Source organism: Mustela erminea, chromosome 1 (assembly GCF_009829155.1).
Source record: "Mustela erminea isolate mMusErm1 chromosome 1, mMusErm1.Pri, whole genome shotgun sequence".
NCBI classification, from domain to species: domain Eukaryota; kingdom Metazoa; phylum Chordata; class Mammalia; order Carnivora; family Mustelidae; genus Mustela; species Mustela erminea.
In genome coordinates, this window is record NC_045614.1 from 154,420,279 (window position 1) to 154,436,551 (window position 16,273).

Below are 16,273 nucleotides of genomic sequence, written 5' to 3' on the forward strand. Positions count from 1 at the left end.
AATAGGTGTGTGTTAATTTAGAAGTGCAGGATATTCAGAGGCACCTGGGTGGCTCAGTAGGTTAAGGGTCTGCCTTCAGCTCAAATCAAAATGGGGTCCCAGGATCAAACCCCTCTTCAGGCTCCCTGCATGGCGGGGAGTCTGCTTCTCCCATGCCCCAATCCCCCCAGTTTGTGTTCTCTCTCCCTCAAATAAATAAATCTAAAAAAAAAAAAGTAGATGTACAGGATGTTTGAAGGACTTGGTGAGGTTAGACAACATAGTCTGTATAGAAGAAATATAAGTATTTTGAAATTTCTGGTACATAAAGTATAGGAGTATGGGGCTAGTAGTGGAGGTGAGGCTGGGGTTGGAAGTAGGTTATTAAGTGATTGTTTAGATCAAGGTCAGCTCCCCTAAATGAACAGGATTATTTGTTGTTATTTTTTTAATTAAATGAAATCTCAAGTACAGAGATGGTATACATATAGAAATGCTGCGCAAAGTTATAGCTAAATACAACTCTTCTTCATTCCTTTCCTTCTCTCTTTCACCTTCCTTTCTGAAAATAGCTGACAGCAGAGAATTTTATTTACTGAAATAGAGAGATTTCCTAAATAACTCATTTGTTTCTTATTTAAAATTATTGAATTATTATTTAAAGTTGTGTATATTCATTCTGTATGAACATTTTGCTGATGAAATACTGACATGTTCAGTGAGAGTATGACCTAAAGAATGAATACATAGGTAATGCAAAATTCTTGAGGTAGATGAATTATCAAGACCTCTTCATGACTTATAAATGTCATAACACCAAGTTTGATAACTGTTGTTTGCTTAAAGATGTGAATCTAGGACTTTATTCTGAATATCAGTTACCACCTTGTTTTTATGTTATTTTAGTATTTTAGTGGCACTAAAATATTATTATAATGCATATTGTATAAAAATTGAAATAATACAGGACAGTAGATAAATATAAAGTCTTCTTTACCCTGATCATTAAATCCTCAAATCCCTCTCCTTAGAGGTAAATTTCTGTATGCATATATGAGCACATATATCCCATGTTAATGTAATAATATTGATTATTATATTTAATATTATTAATTATTAATTAATATTATTACATTGTTGTAATAATATTATTTTGGACCATGTTGCCCCTCTTTTCCCCAAAATATTATAATACAGCATTTTATGTCTATATGCATAGATACTGCACCCAATTTTCTCCTACTGTTAATATGTAAGTAAGGTTATGTTTATTACAGTTAATAAGTCAGTATTGTTACATTACTACTAATAAATTCCATAGTTTATTTAGATTTCCTTAGTTTTTATCTAATGTCTTTTTTTCTTCCATCATCCCAGTTAGGCTACCACATTACATTTAGTTACTATGTCTGTTAGGCTCCTCTTGACTGGCAATTTCTCAGGCTTCCTTGTTTTTGCTGACCTTGATAGTTTTGAGGAGTACTGATAGGCTGCCTCACTACCGGGGTTTGTTTAATATTTATCTCATAATAAACTGGTTATTTTGAAAAAGTCCACAGTGCCATTTCATCACATCGTATCAAGGGGACATAGTATTAGCACAACTGTAGCTGTTGTTACTAACCTTAAATCACCTGGCTGACCTAATATTTTTCATTTTTCTCCACTGTAAAGTTACTTCCCCTAAAAAACCCCCTTTCCATGCTCTATCCTCTGAAAGGAAGTCACTGTACACAGCCTGTACCTAAGAAGGTAGATTATTTTAAATTTCTTGCTCCCCACAAATTCAATAGTCTTTGTGTATGCACATAAACAGACATACATTGTCATACACATGATTCCTTGAAATGGCATTGCTGAGTTGAGTTGGATGTCTGTATGTCTTAGCTTTGGGATGAATATATTATTAGCCCATTGATTTCCCAAAAGGTTCTAAGAGTTTGGGTTTTATCCAAAAGTGTGTGTTGATGCACATTGTACATAACCCTGTTCCAAACCCTAGTTTTCTTAGATTGAATTTTCTTTTCTAATTTGATAGGTGAACAGTGGTGGCTCATTGTTATTTTTATTATGTATCTTTAATTATGAATGGGGTTGCATATCTTAATTCTTATTCCCCATTGGTAGGACCATTATTGGCCATTTGTTTATATCCCTTTGCAGTTTTTTCTGTTGGAATGTTAGTTTTTTATTATTGACTTAGATCATAATTAATGAGCTGTTTGTATCTTAAAAATTAGTCCTTTGTCATATGTAAGCAGAAATATTTTTGCTAAATTGTCAAATTTTTAAAATTATAGTTGACATAAAATGTTATATTAGTTTTATTGTACAATTTAGTGACTCGACAGTTACATCCATCATAACATGCTCACTACACCTGTCACCACACAGAGTTATTACAGTACTGTAAGCTATTCTAAAGCTGAAGTTTGTACATCCTCTTCCCCTTCATCTATTTCACCTGTCCCCCCATTTCCCTCCTCTCTGCCAACCATCAGTTTGTCTCTCTTCATGAGTCTGTTTCTGTTTTGTTTGTTCATTTCTTTTGATTTTTAATTAAGTGAAATCATACAGTATTTGTCTTTCTCAGTCTGACTTATTCACTTTGCTTAATATTTTCCATGTTGTCATGAATGGCAAGATTTCGTTCCTTTTTTTAAGACTGAGAAATATTCCATTGTATATATATACCACATCTTCTTTATCCATTCATCTACTGATAGACACTTAGGTTGCTTCCATATCCTGGCTGCGGTAAATACTGCTGCAATAAACAGAGGGGTACATATATCTTTTCAGATTTGTGTTTTCATTTTCTTCAAGTAAATACCCAGAAATGGAATTGCCGGATTTTATGGACATTCTAGTTTTAATTTTTTGAGGAATCTCCATACTGTTTTCCACAGTGGTTGCACCAGTTTACATTCTCACCAACAGTGCATGAGGATTCCCTTTTCTCCACATCCTTGCCAACACTTGTTATTTCTTGTCTTTTTGATACTGATGATGTGAGGTGATACCTCATTGTGGTTTTGATTTGCATTTCCCTGATGGTTAGTGATGTTGAGCATCTTTTCCTGTGCCTGTAGGCCATCTGTATATCTTCTTTGGAAAAATGTTCAGGTCTTTTGCGTATTTTTAATTGGATTATTTGGGTTTTTTGGTGTTACATTGTATGAGTTCTTTATATATTTGGGATATTAACCCCTTCTCAGATCATTTGAAAGTATCTTCTTCTAGTCACCGTCTTTTCATTTTGTTGATGGTTTTCTAGTCCAGTTGTTTATTTTTGTTATTGTTTCCCTTGCCTGAGGAGATGGATCCAGAAAAATTTTGCTCAGGCTGATGTCCAAGAATGTATTGCCTATGTTTTCTTTTAGGAATTTGGTGGTTTATGTAAGACAGTGGTTTGGTTTCATTCTTTTCCATGTCCAGGTTTCCCAGCACCATTTATTGAAGAGAATTTTTTCCCCATTGTATATTCTTACTTCCTTCATCATAGATTAATTGACCATGTAAGGGTAGGTTTATTTCTGCGCTCCGTTTTTTTAAACCATTGATTTATGTGTTTATTTTTATATCAGTATCCTACTGTTTTATTATAGCTTTGTAGTACAGTTTGAAATCTGGGATTCTGATACCTTCAGCTTTGTTCTTCTTTATCAAAATTGCTTTAGCTATTTGGGATATTTTGTGGTTCCATAAAAATGTTAGGATTATTATTTCTTTTAGTTCTGTGAAAAAAATACTGTTGGTGCTTTGATAGGAATTGCAGTGAATCTGTGAATTGCTTTGAGTAGCGTAGACATTTTAACAATATTCATTCTTCCGGTCCCTGAGCATGGTCTGTCTTTCCATTTGTTTGTGTCATCTTTAATTTCTTTTATCAATGTTTTATGTCTTTTACCTCCTTGGTAAAAGGATGTCTTTTACCTCCAGAGTACATGTCTTTTACCTCCTTGGTTAAATTTATTCCTGGGTATCTTACTCTTTTTGATACAAGTATAAATGGGTTTGTTTTCTTAATTTCTTTCTGCTACTTCATCATTAACATATAGAAATGCAACATTTCTGCATATTAATCTTATAACCCTGCAACTTTACTGAATTCGTTAATTCTAATACTTTTTGGAAGACCAAAATGCTGTCTTTTAATAATTTGGTTCTGGTTTTTTTGTTATTTTTTCAGAAACTAGTGTAAAAGTTTTACATTTTTGTGTGATCTAACTTGGCATCATTTTCCTTAATAGCTTATAATAGATATTTTGTCCTCTAGGATTATAAACACATTCATGATTTCTTCTGGTAGATTTATGGGTTTTTTGGTGGTTGTTTTTTTTGTTTTGTTTTGTTTTTTAAACTTGATAGTTTGGTGTTTACTTTGTGTTAATGGTGTTAGATGAGGATAAAGCTTACCATAATCTTGTTGTATTCCAAGTGTTTATCCTCCTTTCCCACCCCACTTCTCCTAAGCAAAAGAATATTTCTCTTTCTTTCAACCACACCCACTTTGTCAGTGTTATTCCCATCTCTAGCCAACCTGGCACACAACATTGGAGAAAACAGATCCATTTTCAAGTTTTTTTGTTTTTTGTTTGTTGGAGTTTTTTGTTAGTCCAAGTTCCCTAACTCAATTCTGCGGAGAATCCTGGACTATCATGATACTTGGTTGAATGTCTTATTATTGGGTTCCATTATATGTCACTTCACATCCCATCAAATTTTTAGAATCATAGCATGATTCTACTTAGAACTGCAGCCTCCAGTAATTTTGTTTCCTTGACTTCAAAAATCATCTGAGGATAAGAACATCATAGTACTATCTGTTTTCCAAATGTAGGATGGACTTTTCCCAGTTCTTGTTTAGTTGTCATTAGGTGTGATCGAAATTTTGTCATTTAAATTTCTTCCTGAATGAATGACTTTAGAGAGAAGTTCATAGAGGAGTGGTTATGAGCAGTTAGGGAGTAGTTTATTAATAGAAGTGATAACTAGGAATAACTGAACCACTGAGAGAAGTACTTCCTAAATTGTATATCATGCAGTTTTTTGGAAATTTCCTTTTTTTTTTCCCCATAGATTTTATTTATTTATTTCAGAGAGAGAGAGCATGAATGAGGGAAAGAGAGAAGTTGAATCCCTGCTGAGGGCAGAGCCCAATGTGGAGCTCAATCTCAGGACCCTGAGATCATGATCTGAGCCTAAGGCAGTCATTTAACTGACTGAGCCACCCAGGTGTCCTCAAAATGATGGCTTTTAAATGCATATGGTCATTTATACTATACCTACAAAATGGACAGACTTCCTCTGTGGTTCTAAAGAAATTGGAAATTTTTGGTGATAAATGGAGTGAATAGACAAAGTATCTAGGGGCGCCTGGGTGGCTCAGTGGGTTAAAGCCTTTGCCTTCCGCTCAGGTCCTGATCCCAGGGTCCTGGGATCGAGCCCTGCATCGGGCTCTCTACTCGGCAGAGAGCCTGCTTCCTCCTCTCTCTTTGCCTGCCTCTCTGCCTACTTGTGATCTCTGTCAAATAAATAAATAAAATCTTTTTAAAAAACTACAACAAAGTATCTATGAGCAGAGATTTATGTTACTCTGCAAAGTAGTAGTCTAAATATAATTTAAGCCCCCATATTTCTCATAGGGTAGTATTTTAGAACATTCAGCCTATAGCAGACCTGGTTTCTTTGACTTTTCTCTGATATATTCTGCTTTGTTAATGTTATGAATAAAAAATACATTGCCTAAAAATGGGTATCATCAGTACATCACATGAAGCCTTAACTGTGCAAAAGAAGAGTAGAATTATCTTTACTGATCTGAACATAGTACTTTATCTGTAACCTAACATTGCATTTTTTCATTAAGCGTGTCTCAATGTTGATTGCCTTTTGAGTTCTCCTCAGTTATACCTCATTTATTTTCCAGCTGAGTTACTGTCAAGTCTACCTGTCAGTCTACATAATAAATTGGTACTTTGAATTTAATCACAGGGTTTTGTATTATACTGTAGGTTTAGCTTAGCTTTCCAGACTATTAGAGGTCTTTAAATTCTTATGGTCTTCCATTTTAAGCCATTCGTAGATTTGTGTCAATCTTTGGTGGTGATGTGAAAGTCAAAAATTATAAACTGACTGCCAAATTCATCCCCTGGTGTGTTTTATTTGGCTAGCACATTCTGTTAGTATTTCTGTGAATTAGGATGCTTCTAGTTATGTTTTATATTGTCTATCTGATTTATCAACCACTACCCCTTACTGCATTACACATTTTGGCTTCACACATTTACATTCTGTTGCTTAGCCATTCATTGAAGGTGTTTGCTTTTGCAACCTCTAATATATTAAATCATTTATGAAAATACTGATTGGGACAAGAAAAAGACAGAGCTTGTAGTCCTACATCTAGAAACCTTCCTTGAATTTGACATTTATGTTTTCATCTTTTTATTCTTCGCTTTTGGTGTCATTGTTTAGCAAATGAATTAAATTATATATAATACAGTGCTATATATACCCTCAGGTTATTCATAAATATATCATGATTAACTTTGTCAAATGATTTATTAAAATCATGTTTCTTGATTTTCAACATCTGTGTTAATGATCTTTCTGAAACCCAAGACTCACCATTCCTTCAATTCTCTACATATTCTTGTGGTACTAGTTTGGTATTCTATTTATGTATTCCTTTTAGTAGACCTCATCTTCACTTAGAACTTCTTGTCTAAATCTTGATCTCTCAAATGTTCTTCTCTTGCTTTTGCTGCCTTTAGTTCTACATATGACCTTATTTCTTATTTTACAAGAAGGAGGGTTATCAGACATACACTTACTTAACTTAGAATTCTTTCTAACCTAATCATTTATTTTAGATATATAGGAAGAAAAATGTGGTATCATGTCCTCCTAAACATGGCAATAGTGAACATTTAAATCTTTATAATTTGCCAGGTAATGCGCTTAAAGAGCTTTTTGTAGATTATTATAATCTCAAGATAGTCTTAAAGTAGATGCCATTGTTAGTGTGGTTTTATAGGAAACTGAGTCAGAAAGAAGTTAAGTAACTTCCTTGTGGTCACAGAACTTGTGCTATCAGAGTTTGGCCTTCCATGTTTTGTTTGACTAATGCTAACTTTGCCTTTTAATTGCACTGAATGGTACTCTGTGTTCTTGTTTCTCATTTCTCATGATGTTCTAGAACATTGTTTTATCAGTTATCCCTTTTCTTTCCTTTCTTATCACTTTATTCCATCCTTTTATTCTGTCCTTATCCACTCAGCCTACAATAAATTTGGGTTATCATTTAGCCATTTAAAAAATACAAATGAAAAGCACATCAACAATTTCTCTACAACCTCTATCTATTTTGCCTCTCCTCAAGTTATCAGCTCCTGGCTTGCTTTTTACTTTCACCACAGTGGATTTTGTAAGAACAAACTAAATTAGCTGCATCCTCTTCCTCACCTACCATCTGCTTACTCTTGATCTTAGTATAGGTTGGTTGCTTCTGGCACCATGGTCTGAAACTGCTCTTTCCAGGACCATCACTGAACCATGATATTAACAACCTTTCAGTCCTTATCTCTCCTGCCAGTGAAACACCTTGCTGTTCCACATCTCATCATTATTGAAATTTCTTTGCTTTTTAATGCCTCTTAGTTCTGTTTCTTAGTCTTTACAAAGTTGTCCCCTAATGTAATTTCCTTGAGGTTAATGTTTTCTAGGATTACACTCTGAGTCTCTTCTCACTCTCTTATTGTACCCCCACTTCCTAGTTGAGTGAGGCTGTGCTCATAGTTTTAGCTACTGTCTAAATCTCTAGACATACTCCATTCTCTTTTTTTGAGTTTTGACTTGACCTGCATTTCCAGCTATCTGTGGAACATATCCACCTAAAATGTTCTGAAATCAGAGATCCTCCATTAAATCAAAGTTAAAACTTTTCCTTCATACCTTTTTTTCCTCTTTACGCTTTCCTTGTTCCATTACCTGCCTAGTCGCCCAGGTTTAGAGACTGTTTAATTAATCCCAATTTCTTTGCTTCAGGAGGTTCTCTATTACTCTCATGTTTAGGTAGCCAATATACCTGCCTCTCCTAACCTCCATTTTCTTTCAGTCCTTATTGTCTAAATGCTAGTCTAGGTCTTGGATACCTGTAGGACGTTTCTAGAAGCTCACACTGCTTTCACTCTCAACTTCCCTCTTCCCCCCAACCTCCATACCTGCTTTTCACAGTGCTGTTTGAGTTAAAGCAGATGTGTATAACTGCCATCCTAATTTTTAAATAGTATTCATTGCTTTTGTGCTTAATTCATTCAGCAGATATTTATTGAGTACCAGCTATGTGCTAGGCAGTATTCTAGGTGGAGAAGAATGATGAACAAAACGGACAAAAATCTTATCACTCATTGAGCTTAGTCTAGGTGGGTGGGGGGAGACAATATAAAGTAAACTATGTGGTTAGAAAATGTTAAGTATCATGGGGAGAAATAAAGTAGGCAGGGCAGGTAAGAGTATGGGATGGAGAAATTGGTGAAAGCCCAATTAGGGAAAGCTACTCTAAAACAGTAACATTTTAGCAGGATTTAAAGGAATTGAGACAAGAGCAATGTGTATATCTAAGGGGGAGAACATTCCAGGCTTAAGGGGTGATCAGTATAGAAGCCCTGAATATGAAATCCTGCCAATTGTGTTCAGGAAACAGCAGGAAATTATTGTCAGTAGAGATGAACAAGCAGCAGGGCAGCAGTAGAGGATGGAAATAAGGAAGTATGTATGGAGGACCTTGTAGACCACTTTATAAGAATAAATCTTAATGAGGTGTAGTAGAAGAGCTACCATTTAACTTCTGTTTTGTTGAGATTAGACCAAAGGGGAAAGGTGAAAGCAGAAAGACCATTTGGGAGGATACTGCCATAATCCAGATGAGAGGTGATAGTAGTTCAGACTAGGATTATAGCAATGAAGATGATAAGAAATGGTTGGATCATGAATAAATTTTAAAGATAGTACCATTAATACTTTCTTTCGTGTGTGTATATGTGTAAGAGAAGGAGGAGAGTGGGGGAACTAATGATGATTCTAACGTTTTTAGCCTTAGCAATGTCAAGTATATTGGAAGTGTAGGAAGTTCTTCATAGGAAGTGTAGGAAGTTCTTCATAGGAAGAACAGAATAGTATCATTTTTTACATGTAGAGGGTTTACCTTTACAAGGATATTAGTCACTTTATCACTAGTTAGAGAAGGGAAATAGGAGCATATGGGGTTGGATGCTGTAGGTGGGCACATGTAATGGTGCAGGCCAGGTCATCAGCTGAGGGTGAGGATGGGAAGACAGGTATTGGAGGTCAGACTGAAAGAAGAACTCAAGTATTTGGGAAAAGTGAAAGGACTAGGCAAATATGTAATTGCTGGGCCAATTGAATTTCTTGATGATGACTTTACTGTGAAACCAAGCAGCACAGTTTTAGATTTCTTTGTAGCCATGTTCAGCAGTTTGGGTGCAGGCATGGAATGAATGGGTAGCTGGATTTAACCAGGTTTGTGGTTTATCAAACAGGTCTGATGTAAGAAAAGGATATATATTAGAGCAGACTTGGCACACTTTTTCATAAAGGGCCAGATAGTAAATATTTTTGGTTTTGCAGGCTATAGTCTCAGTTATATACTCAGCTCTGCCCCAGAGCAGCTATAGAAAATACTTATATGAATGAACATTGCTATGCTCCTATAAAACTTTATTTATAAAAATAGGCAGCAGGCCTTTGCTGTTGTTTACTGACCGCGTGTTAGAGAATGAGGGTGATAGTAGACCTTGTGATGTAAGCTGGATATGGAGAGAAGAGAGGAGAACGTGGAAGAGGGAGGGATAATGAAAAGGTAGTAGAGTTGATGGCACGTTGTCTCACTAAACTGTTTCCTGAGCTCTGCTGTTTTTCATTGACCCCACATCTTGTTTTTCTATGCCTTCATAGTTTTTCTATGCCTTAAACGCTCCTTTCATACTCCATTTAGATGTTGTCTCTTTTATGCCTCCACCTTTACTTCCTCTATAGTGGCTACTGACATGTAGAAAATGCTCAGTAAATGCTGAAAACTGAAATTCTTTACTTCGTTTTGGTAGGTAACATTGATTTCAGATTGTGAAAATTTGTATATCTACAGATTTTCCCCTTCAGCAGCCATTTCTAGATTTGAACACAGTGATTCTCAACTTTGTTTTCTGCTTCATTTTACCCATCTGATATTGTTCACATGAACAGAGTAGAGGTAGCACTCTGTTCCTCTTTCCTGCCTGGTACTTAGTTGGAATTCCTTTCTTTCTATCTACTGATCTTGGATTGGTGTCTTTAGGCTGCTGAGAAAGGATGTTTAAACATAGGACCTGCAGTATACACTTGTGAGTATGGTAACTTGCTGCCTTATAAATTACTCTTTTTATTTCAGTTACTTGTATAAGACAAGTGATTATTTTACTAATTATAGACTATCAGATAACCATAGAATCTTCTTTGTAGAGGTTGTAGAGAAATTGTGAAGAACATCTAGTCCAATTTTTCATATTTTAGTTGAAGGAACTGAAGCCTAGAGAGATTAAGTGTTGCATTAGTTAGTAGCCGAGCAAAAGCTGGAAATCTTTGCTGCTAATTTAGCACTCACTCTACTACCATGACAGCTTCCTGATAGGATAAAAGGGCACTGATTCTCAAACTAGAAAATAGGAAATTTTGTGACAAGTGATATCCTCTAAAATATTACTACAAAATAATAGTTTAAATATAATTAAAAATCTTAGCAGTATTGAAATGGCTATTATTTTTTACCATGAAATTGTTAGTAAAAAGGTACAGTAGACTTGTTTTTACTGTTATGACTATATTCTGAATTACTTTTGTATAATTAGAATTGAATGCATGAATCTTAAAAGTGTGAATAAGTAAAAGTAAAAAAATCTGAGTAAATGTATAGAGATTTTGCTCTGAGTATATAAAATACTAGTTTCTAATTTTGTTTTTTCTGTTTTTAATGAACTCTTTCAGAAAGATGAAGTCTATCTTAATCTGGTGCTGGACTATGTTCCGGAAACAGTATACAGAGTTGCCAGACACTATAGTCGAGCCAAACAGACGCTCCCTGTGATCTATGTCAAGGTATGTAAAAATGGAGCAATTTCCCATTTTAAAAAGTACTTAATATGAGCCAAGGAAAGTGCTGGCTATGTTTTAACTGTATTATTGTATATAATGCCAAGTGGGGGAAGCTGCAAAGTAGGTATTGCTAGATCTTCATTGAATTCTTATATAATTTTAAAGTGTGAAACCTTCACCTTTTAAACTTTGATGACTCACATATTAAAAATATCTTGTCATATTTCTGACAAGTGAATTTTTTCACAGACATTTGTGGATTTCAATTTTGCTGGCCATACACCTGTTTATTTAATTTCGGATACCCTTATTATGGCATAGACTGAAAAAGGAGCAGGCATATCATATAAAATTATAAAGTATATATATGATCAGATTAAACATTATGTTGCCATTTATAGATTCAGCTTAACTGTAGCTAAATTTTAAATTTCCTATAATTTTAAATATGTACAGACTCTATGAAGGTGTTACTTAATTTTTAGTACCTAATGTCAGCTTCTGTGAAAGAACTCAAGAGTTGCTAGGAATTTATCCAGCATAATTCTGATTAAAGTTTTGATCGCTGATTAGAAACATTATTTTCATTATTATTATTAGATTGTTCAGATCTTTAAAAAAATTTTATTGAAGTATGGTTGACACACAGATTATTATTTTTTAACTATGACATTGTGAAAATTAACTAGGTGTTAAATTTCAAAGTCTAGCTATCTAAATACAATTTTTTGCATTTTATCCTTTATAGGAGTGACTTTAGAAAATAAAATTGACTCTGAATGTCTTAAGATTGAGTACTGAATTTTGCTTAATAGTTACAATTTTAAACTTTATAGTGATAAAATGGGTACCAAAGCAGGAATTTGGTAGCTAGATAATTATGACAAGGAGTCAGTATTCCTGTTGAATTCAGTGCTAGGAATTTAAAAATCTGCTTCCAGTATAATTTTATTTGGACTTATCAAACTTGGTTGAAGTTGGTGGTTAAGTTGATAATAGGAGGAACTAAAAGACACGGTTTTTGTACTACAAATATACTTTAGTACTTTATTCTAATTTTAAAATAGTGGGTCCTATTCAAGATAATCTGCACACTAGAATACCCCTTTTAAGTCCCTAAATCTAGATAATCTTTGAACATCTCAGTTTAGAATGTTGATGGATTTATGAAGCAGAAGAAACCCTAGATTTAGTTCCTGAAGACCTAGTTTTGAGACCCAACTTTGCTATTAAGTTAAGTGCTTTTGGGCAGTTACCGATCTACTCTCTACTTAGCTTCCATGTTGGTAAAATTGTATTCATTTCTTTACTGCTCACAATTAAGCATTGTTGGTCTGTAAGGTGAATTTAACATATGAGAAAGCACTTTTGGGACTGTAAAATAAAAGTAATAGAAAATCTTAACACTAGATTTAAAAAAACAACATGTGGACATTTAATAAGATGTACACAGTAGTTAGACGAGTTTTTTATTTCAACTCTAATTCAGCAAACAAATGCTAAATGATTGCAGAACAATGTGAAGCTTAATAAAATATTTTATTCCTTCTCTAATAAGAAGAAAAACAATTACACAAATAACTATAAAACAAAAAATACATAGTGTTACTAAAGAAGTTAGGTAGGTCATATTCTTTTGAATTGGCAAAATTCCCGAGAGAGGGGTAGTAATACCTCTGTTGAATCTACTCTTCAAGTTCACTTCCCTCCTAGCATATCTATATTGCTCCATAGCTAAGCCAATACCTGTTCTCTCACCATTTAACATAAAATGTGCCAAGTGATTTTCTTTTCCTATATCTGTCTACAGAAATTTTACTCGTTTCAGGATCTTGTCTTTGGTCACTCTAAATATATGTTTTTATTATTGAAGATTTCAAATAGAAATAAAGGAGAAAATGGAATAATCAACCCCCATGTACCCATTATACTATTTGAACAATGATCAGTTCATGGCCACTTTTGTTTCACCTATACCACCCTCTACTCCCCACTTCCTTTATTTTGAAACAAGTCACAGATGCTGTTATTTTCATCTGTAACTATTTCAGTATATACGTGTAAATGATAGGGTCTTTCTTTTTAAAAAAGCTTAGTTACAATATCATTGTCTTTACCTATACAAATAAATAGTTAATCACTAACACCTTTAGATATCTACTATTTTTATTGCTTGTGTGTGTGTGTGTGATTTTAAGTTTCTTAGAATTGGGTAAGGTGCGTATTTTATAATTGGCTGATATATGTGTCTAATTTTTCTTTTAACTTACAGACCATTCTCTCTTACACTTTGGTATTAAACAAACTGGGTCAGTTGATGTGCAGTTTCATGGTCTGAGTTTTGCTGATTGGGTTACTGTAGTGTTAATATGTTGCTCTGCCTTCTGTATTTCCTGCAAATTGGTGATTAGATATATTTTTATAAGACTCAAGACTACTGCATATGTATTATTGAGCGGTTTCCTTAGGAAGAACACAATATCTTTTTGTGATGCTTGTAACCATTGATCATTGCCTAAATCTGTTAATTTATAAAGGATTACAAAATATGCATGTTCTTAAGTTATTATTTATTCTTTATTTATAAGCTGGAGGACGCTTGGGTGCCCTACCTGGTTGAGCATCCAGCTCTTGTTTTCAAGTTCAGGTCGTCAGATCCACCCTGCGCTTAGCGTGGAGTCCACTTGAGATTCACTTCCCCTTCCTTTCCCTCCCTCCCACAACCACTCACCCTGTCTCTCTCTCTCTCTCTCTGAAATAAATAAATGAAATCTTTATCCAAAAAAATTTATAAGCTGAAATAGTTTCCCACATCAAGTATTTGATTACCTGAGGTACAGTTTATATAATAAATACAGGATATGTATTTGATTATATCCCTTAATTTACAAAAATTTATAATTAGTTGGTTCACAGGTTCCTCCAGAAGTGATCAACAAGGTATTTGTTATGTAGGTTTGTTTTAAAACTTCTTGCCTGAGTCTCAATAATCTAATCTTTGATAACTTCTTTACTTTCTAGCATGGTAGTGTTCTAGGTTCATCTTATACATTTCTTCCCCAGACTTGGAATCAACCTTTTCTTCAAGGAGACCTTATTCTTTAAGTGAGAAATGATATTTAGAGACTACCATCTCTAATGTTAGGAGAGGAAATTGCTACAGGGTTGGTTATTCTTTCTGGGTTTTTTAGTGCACAGAGTTAGAAAATACTTCAATAAGCTTTTCATATAAAATACATCTTTTTTTTTTATCTCAAAGGTTAATATAGATTGACATTGCTCATTAAATATTGAGGGGGGGTTAACAATCTTCCATCTATATTTTCTTTCTCTTACATTAAAAATTCCATTTTACATTGATAGTATAATTACTTGTTCTGTCCTATACTTTACATATAATAGTCTTAGAATAATAATAGTGACACTACCACAACCAAGTGAAAGTAATTTAAGATCACTTTGCATTTCTTTTTATTTCTATGGTATATTTTATTAGGTATGAACAGTAAAATTTTTCTCTTAAATTGAGTATTTCCTCTCTGTGCAAGTATGTATCATTAAGCTTTGTTCATTTCTTTCTTTCTTTTTTTTTTTTTTAAATATTTATTTGAGGGAGAAAGAGAGAGTGCATGTACAGGAGAGCACAGGTGGAGGAGAGGGAGACGCAGGCTGCCCATCAAGCAGGACTCTATCCCTGGGCTCTGGGATCTTGACCTGAACTGAAGGCAGCCGCTTAACCAACTGAGCCACCCAGGCACTCCAAGCTTTGTTTATTTCATTTTACTTTTATTGGAGATTGCATTTAAAATTTTTTTATTCATGCGGTGCCTGGGTGGCTCAGTCAGTTAAGAGCCTCACTCTTGTTTTTGGCTCAGAACATGATCTCAGGATTATGAGACAGAGCCCCACATCAGGTTCCCTGCTGGACATGGAGTGTGCTCAAGATTCTCTCTCTTCTCCTTCTGACCCCACCCCTCCCTAAAAATATTTTTTAAAATTAATTTTGCTTTAAATTTTATGTCAACATTAATATAAAATATTATGTAGTTCCAAAGTAAAATCTACAAAATAAGGATTATCATCAAATAAGTTTAACTTTTATACCTGTTTCTTCTCTATTTCCTCTCTCCCCCAGTTAAATATTTAAATTTTTTATAGTCCTCCCATTTTTAAAATAAGCAGATGTATATAATTATTTTTCCACCTCCTTTTTATGTAAATAGTTACATAATATGTACATTTTTCCTCCATGATACTTTTTAAGTTAAAAATACATTCTGGAGATCACTCTTTATTAACATAGATAGACATAGCTATTTCACCTTCCTTTTATAGCTCCATATTAGTGTATTATATGGCTATATCCTAATTTATTCAGCTGGTTACCTGTTAATGGTCTGTTGTTTTCCCTTCAGGTGTTTGTTTTGTTTTTGTTATTACAAATAATGTAGTAAAGAGCCTTGTATTTTCTGTGGTTTGTTTTGTTTTAAAGATTATGTATATTTTTAGAGAAAGAGAGGGCATGAGCAGAGAGGGAAGGGGCAGAGAATCTCAAGCAGACTCTGCGCTGAGCAGAAAGCCCAACACGGGGTTCAGTCTCAGGATTCTGAGATCATGACCTGAGCTGAAACCGAGTCAGATGCTTAACTGACTAAACCACCGGGCACACAATGTTTTCAGTGTTTTTGACAGCATATATTTGGATGAGATCTTTGGCATCCTATATTGTAAAAAAGAAAATAAGGTATATGCATATTGAAGTCGGCATACAAGGAAAGATCTAACACTCCTTTCACCCCCTTGTGGAAAAAAGGATGCTTCTTTTATATAACCGTAGCCCTTCCAGAGTCTGAGCTGTTGGCCTGTTTTTTAAGGACTCAAATCTATTCTTATTTTTAAGAGTTTAAAAAAGATAAAAACATTGTCTGAAATTGATAATTTGATCTCATTCACTTATTCATTTTACCTGGTTTTATAAAACTATGTTTTGTGAAAAATATTGGATTGGGAGATGAAGTAAAAATAATAAACACATATACTCTTGCCTTCATGGACCTGACCATCCAGTAAGTACTTGTTTAGCATAGATGTCACCAGAATGGCAGCTACAGTCCTTTGTAATTGTTTGACATCCACTTTT

General features: G+C 34.2%; 1 protein-coding gene across 3 annotated transcripts in view; it reads left to right on the forward strand.

The window, feature by feature from the left end:
- GSK3B (glycogen synthase kinase 3 beta) overlaps positions 1 to 16,273 on the forward strand; it is a 205,667-nt gene that overhangs the window by 105,990 nt on the left and 83,404 nt on the right. For all 3 annotated transcript variants that reach the window (XM_032347642.1, XM_032347623.1, XM_032347633.1), the window contains exon 4: positions 11,026 to 11,136. In XM_032347642.1, coding sequence (XP_032203533.1) covers positions 11,026 to 11,136 — 111 coding nt within the window. The remainder of the gene's footprint in view (positions 1 to 11,025; positions 11,137 to 16,273) is intronic.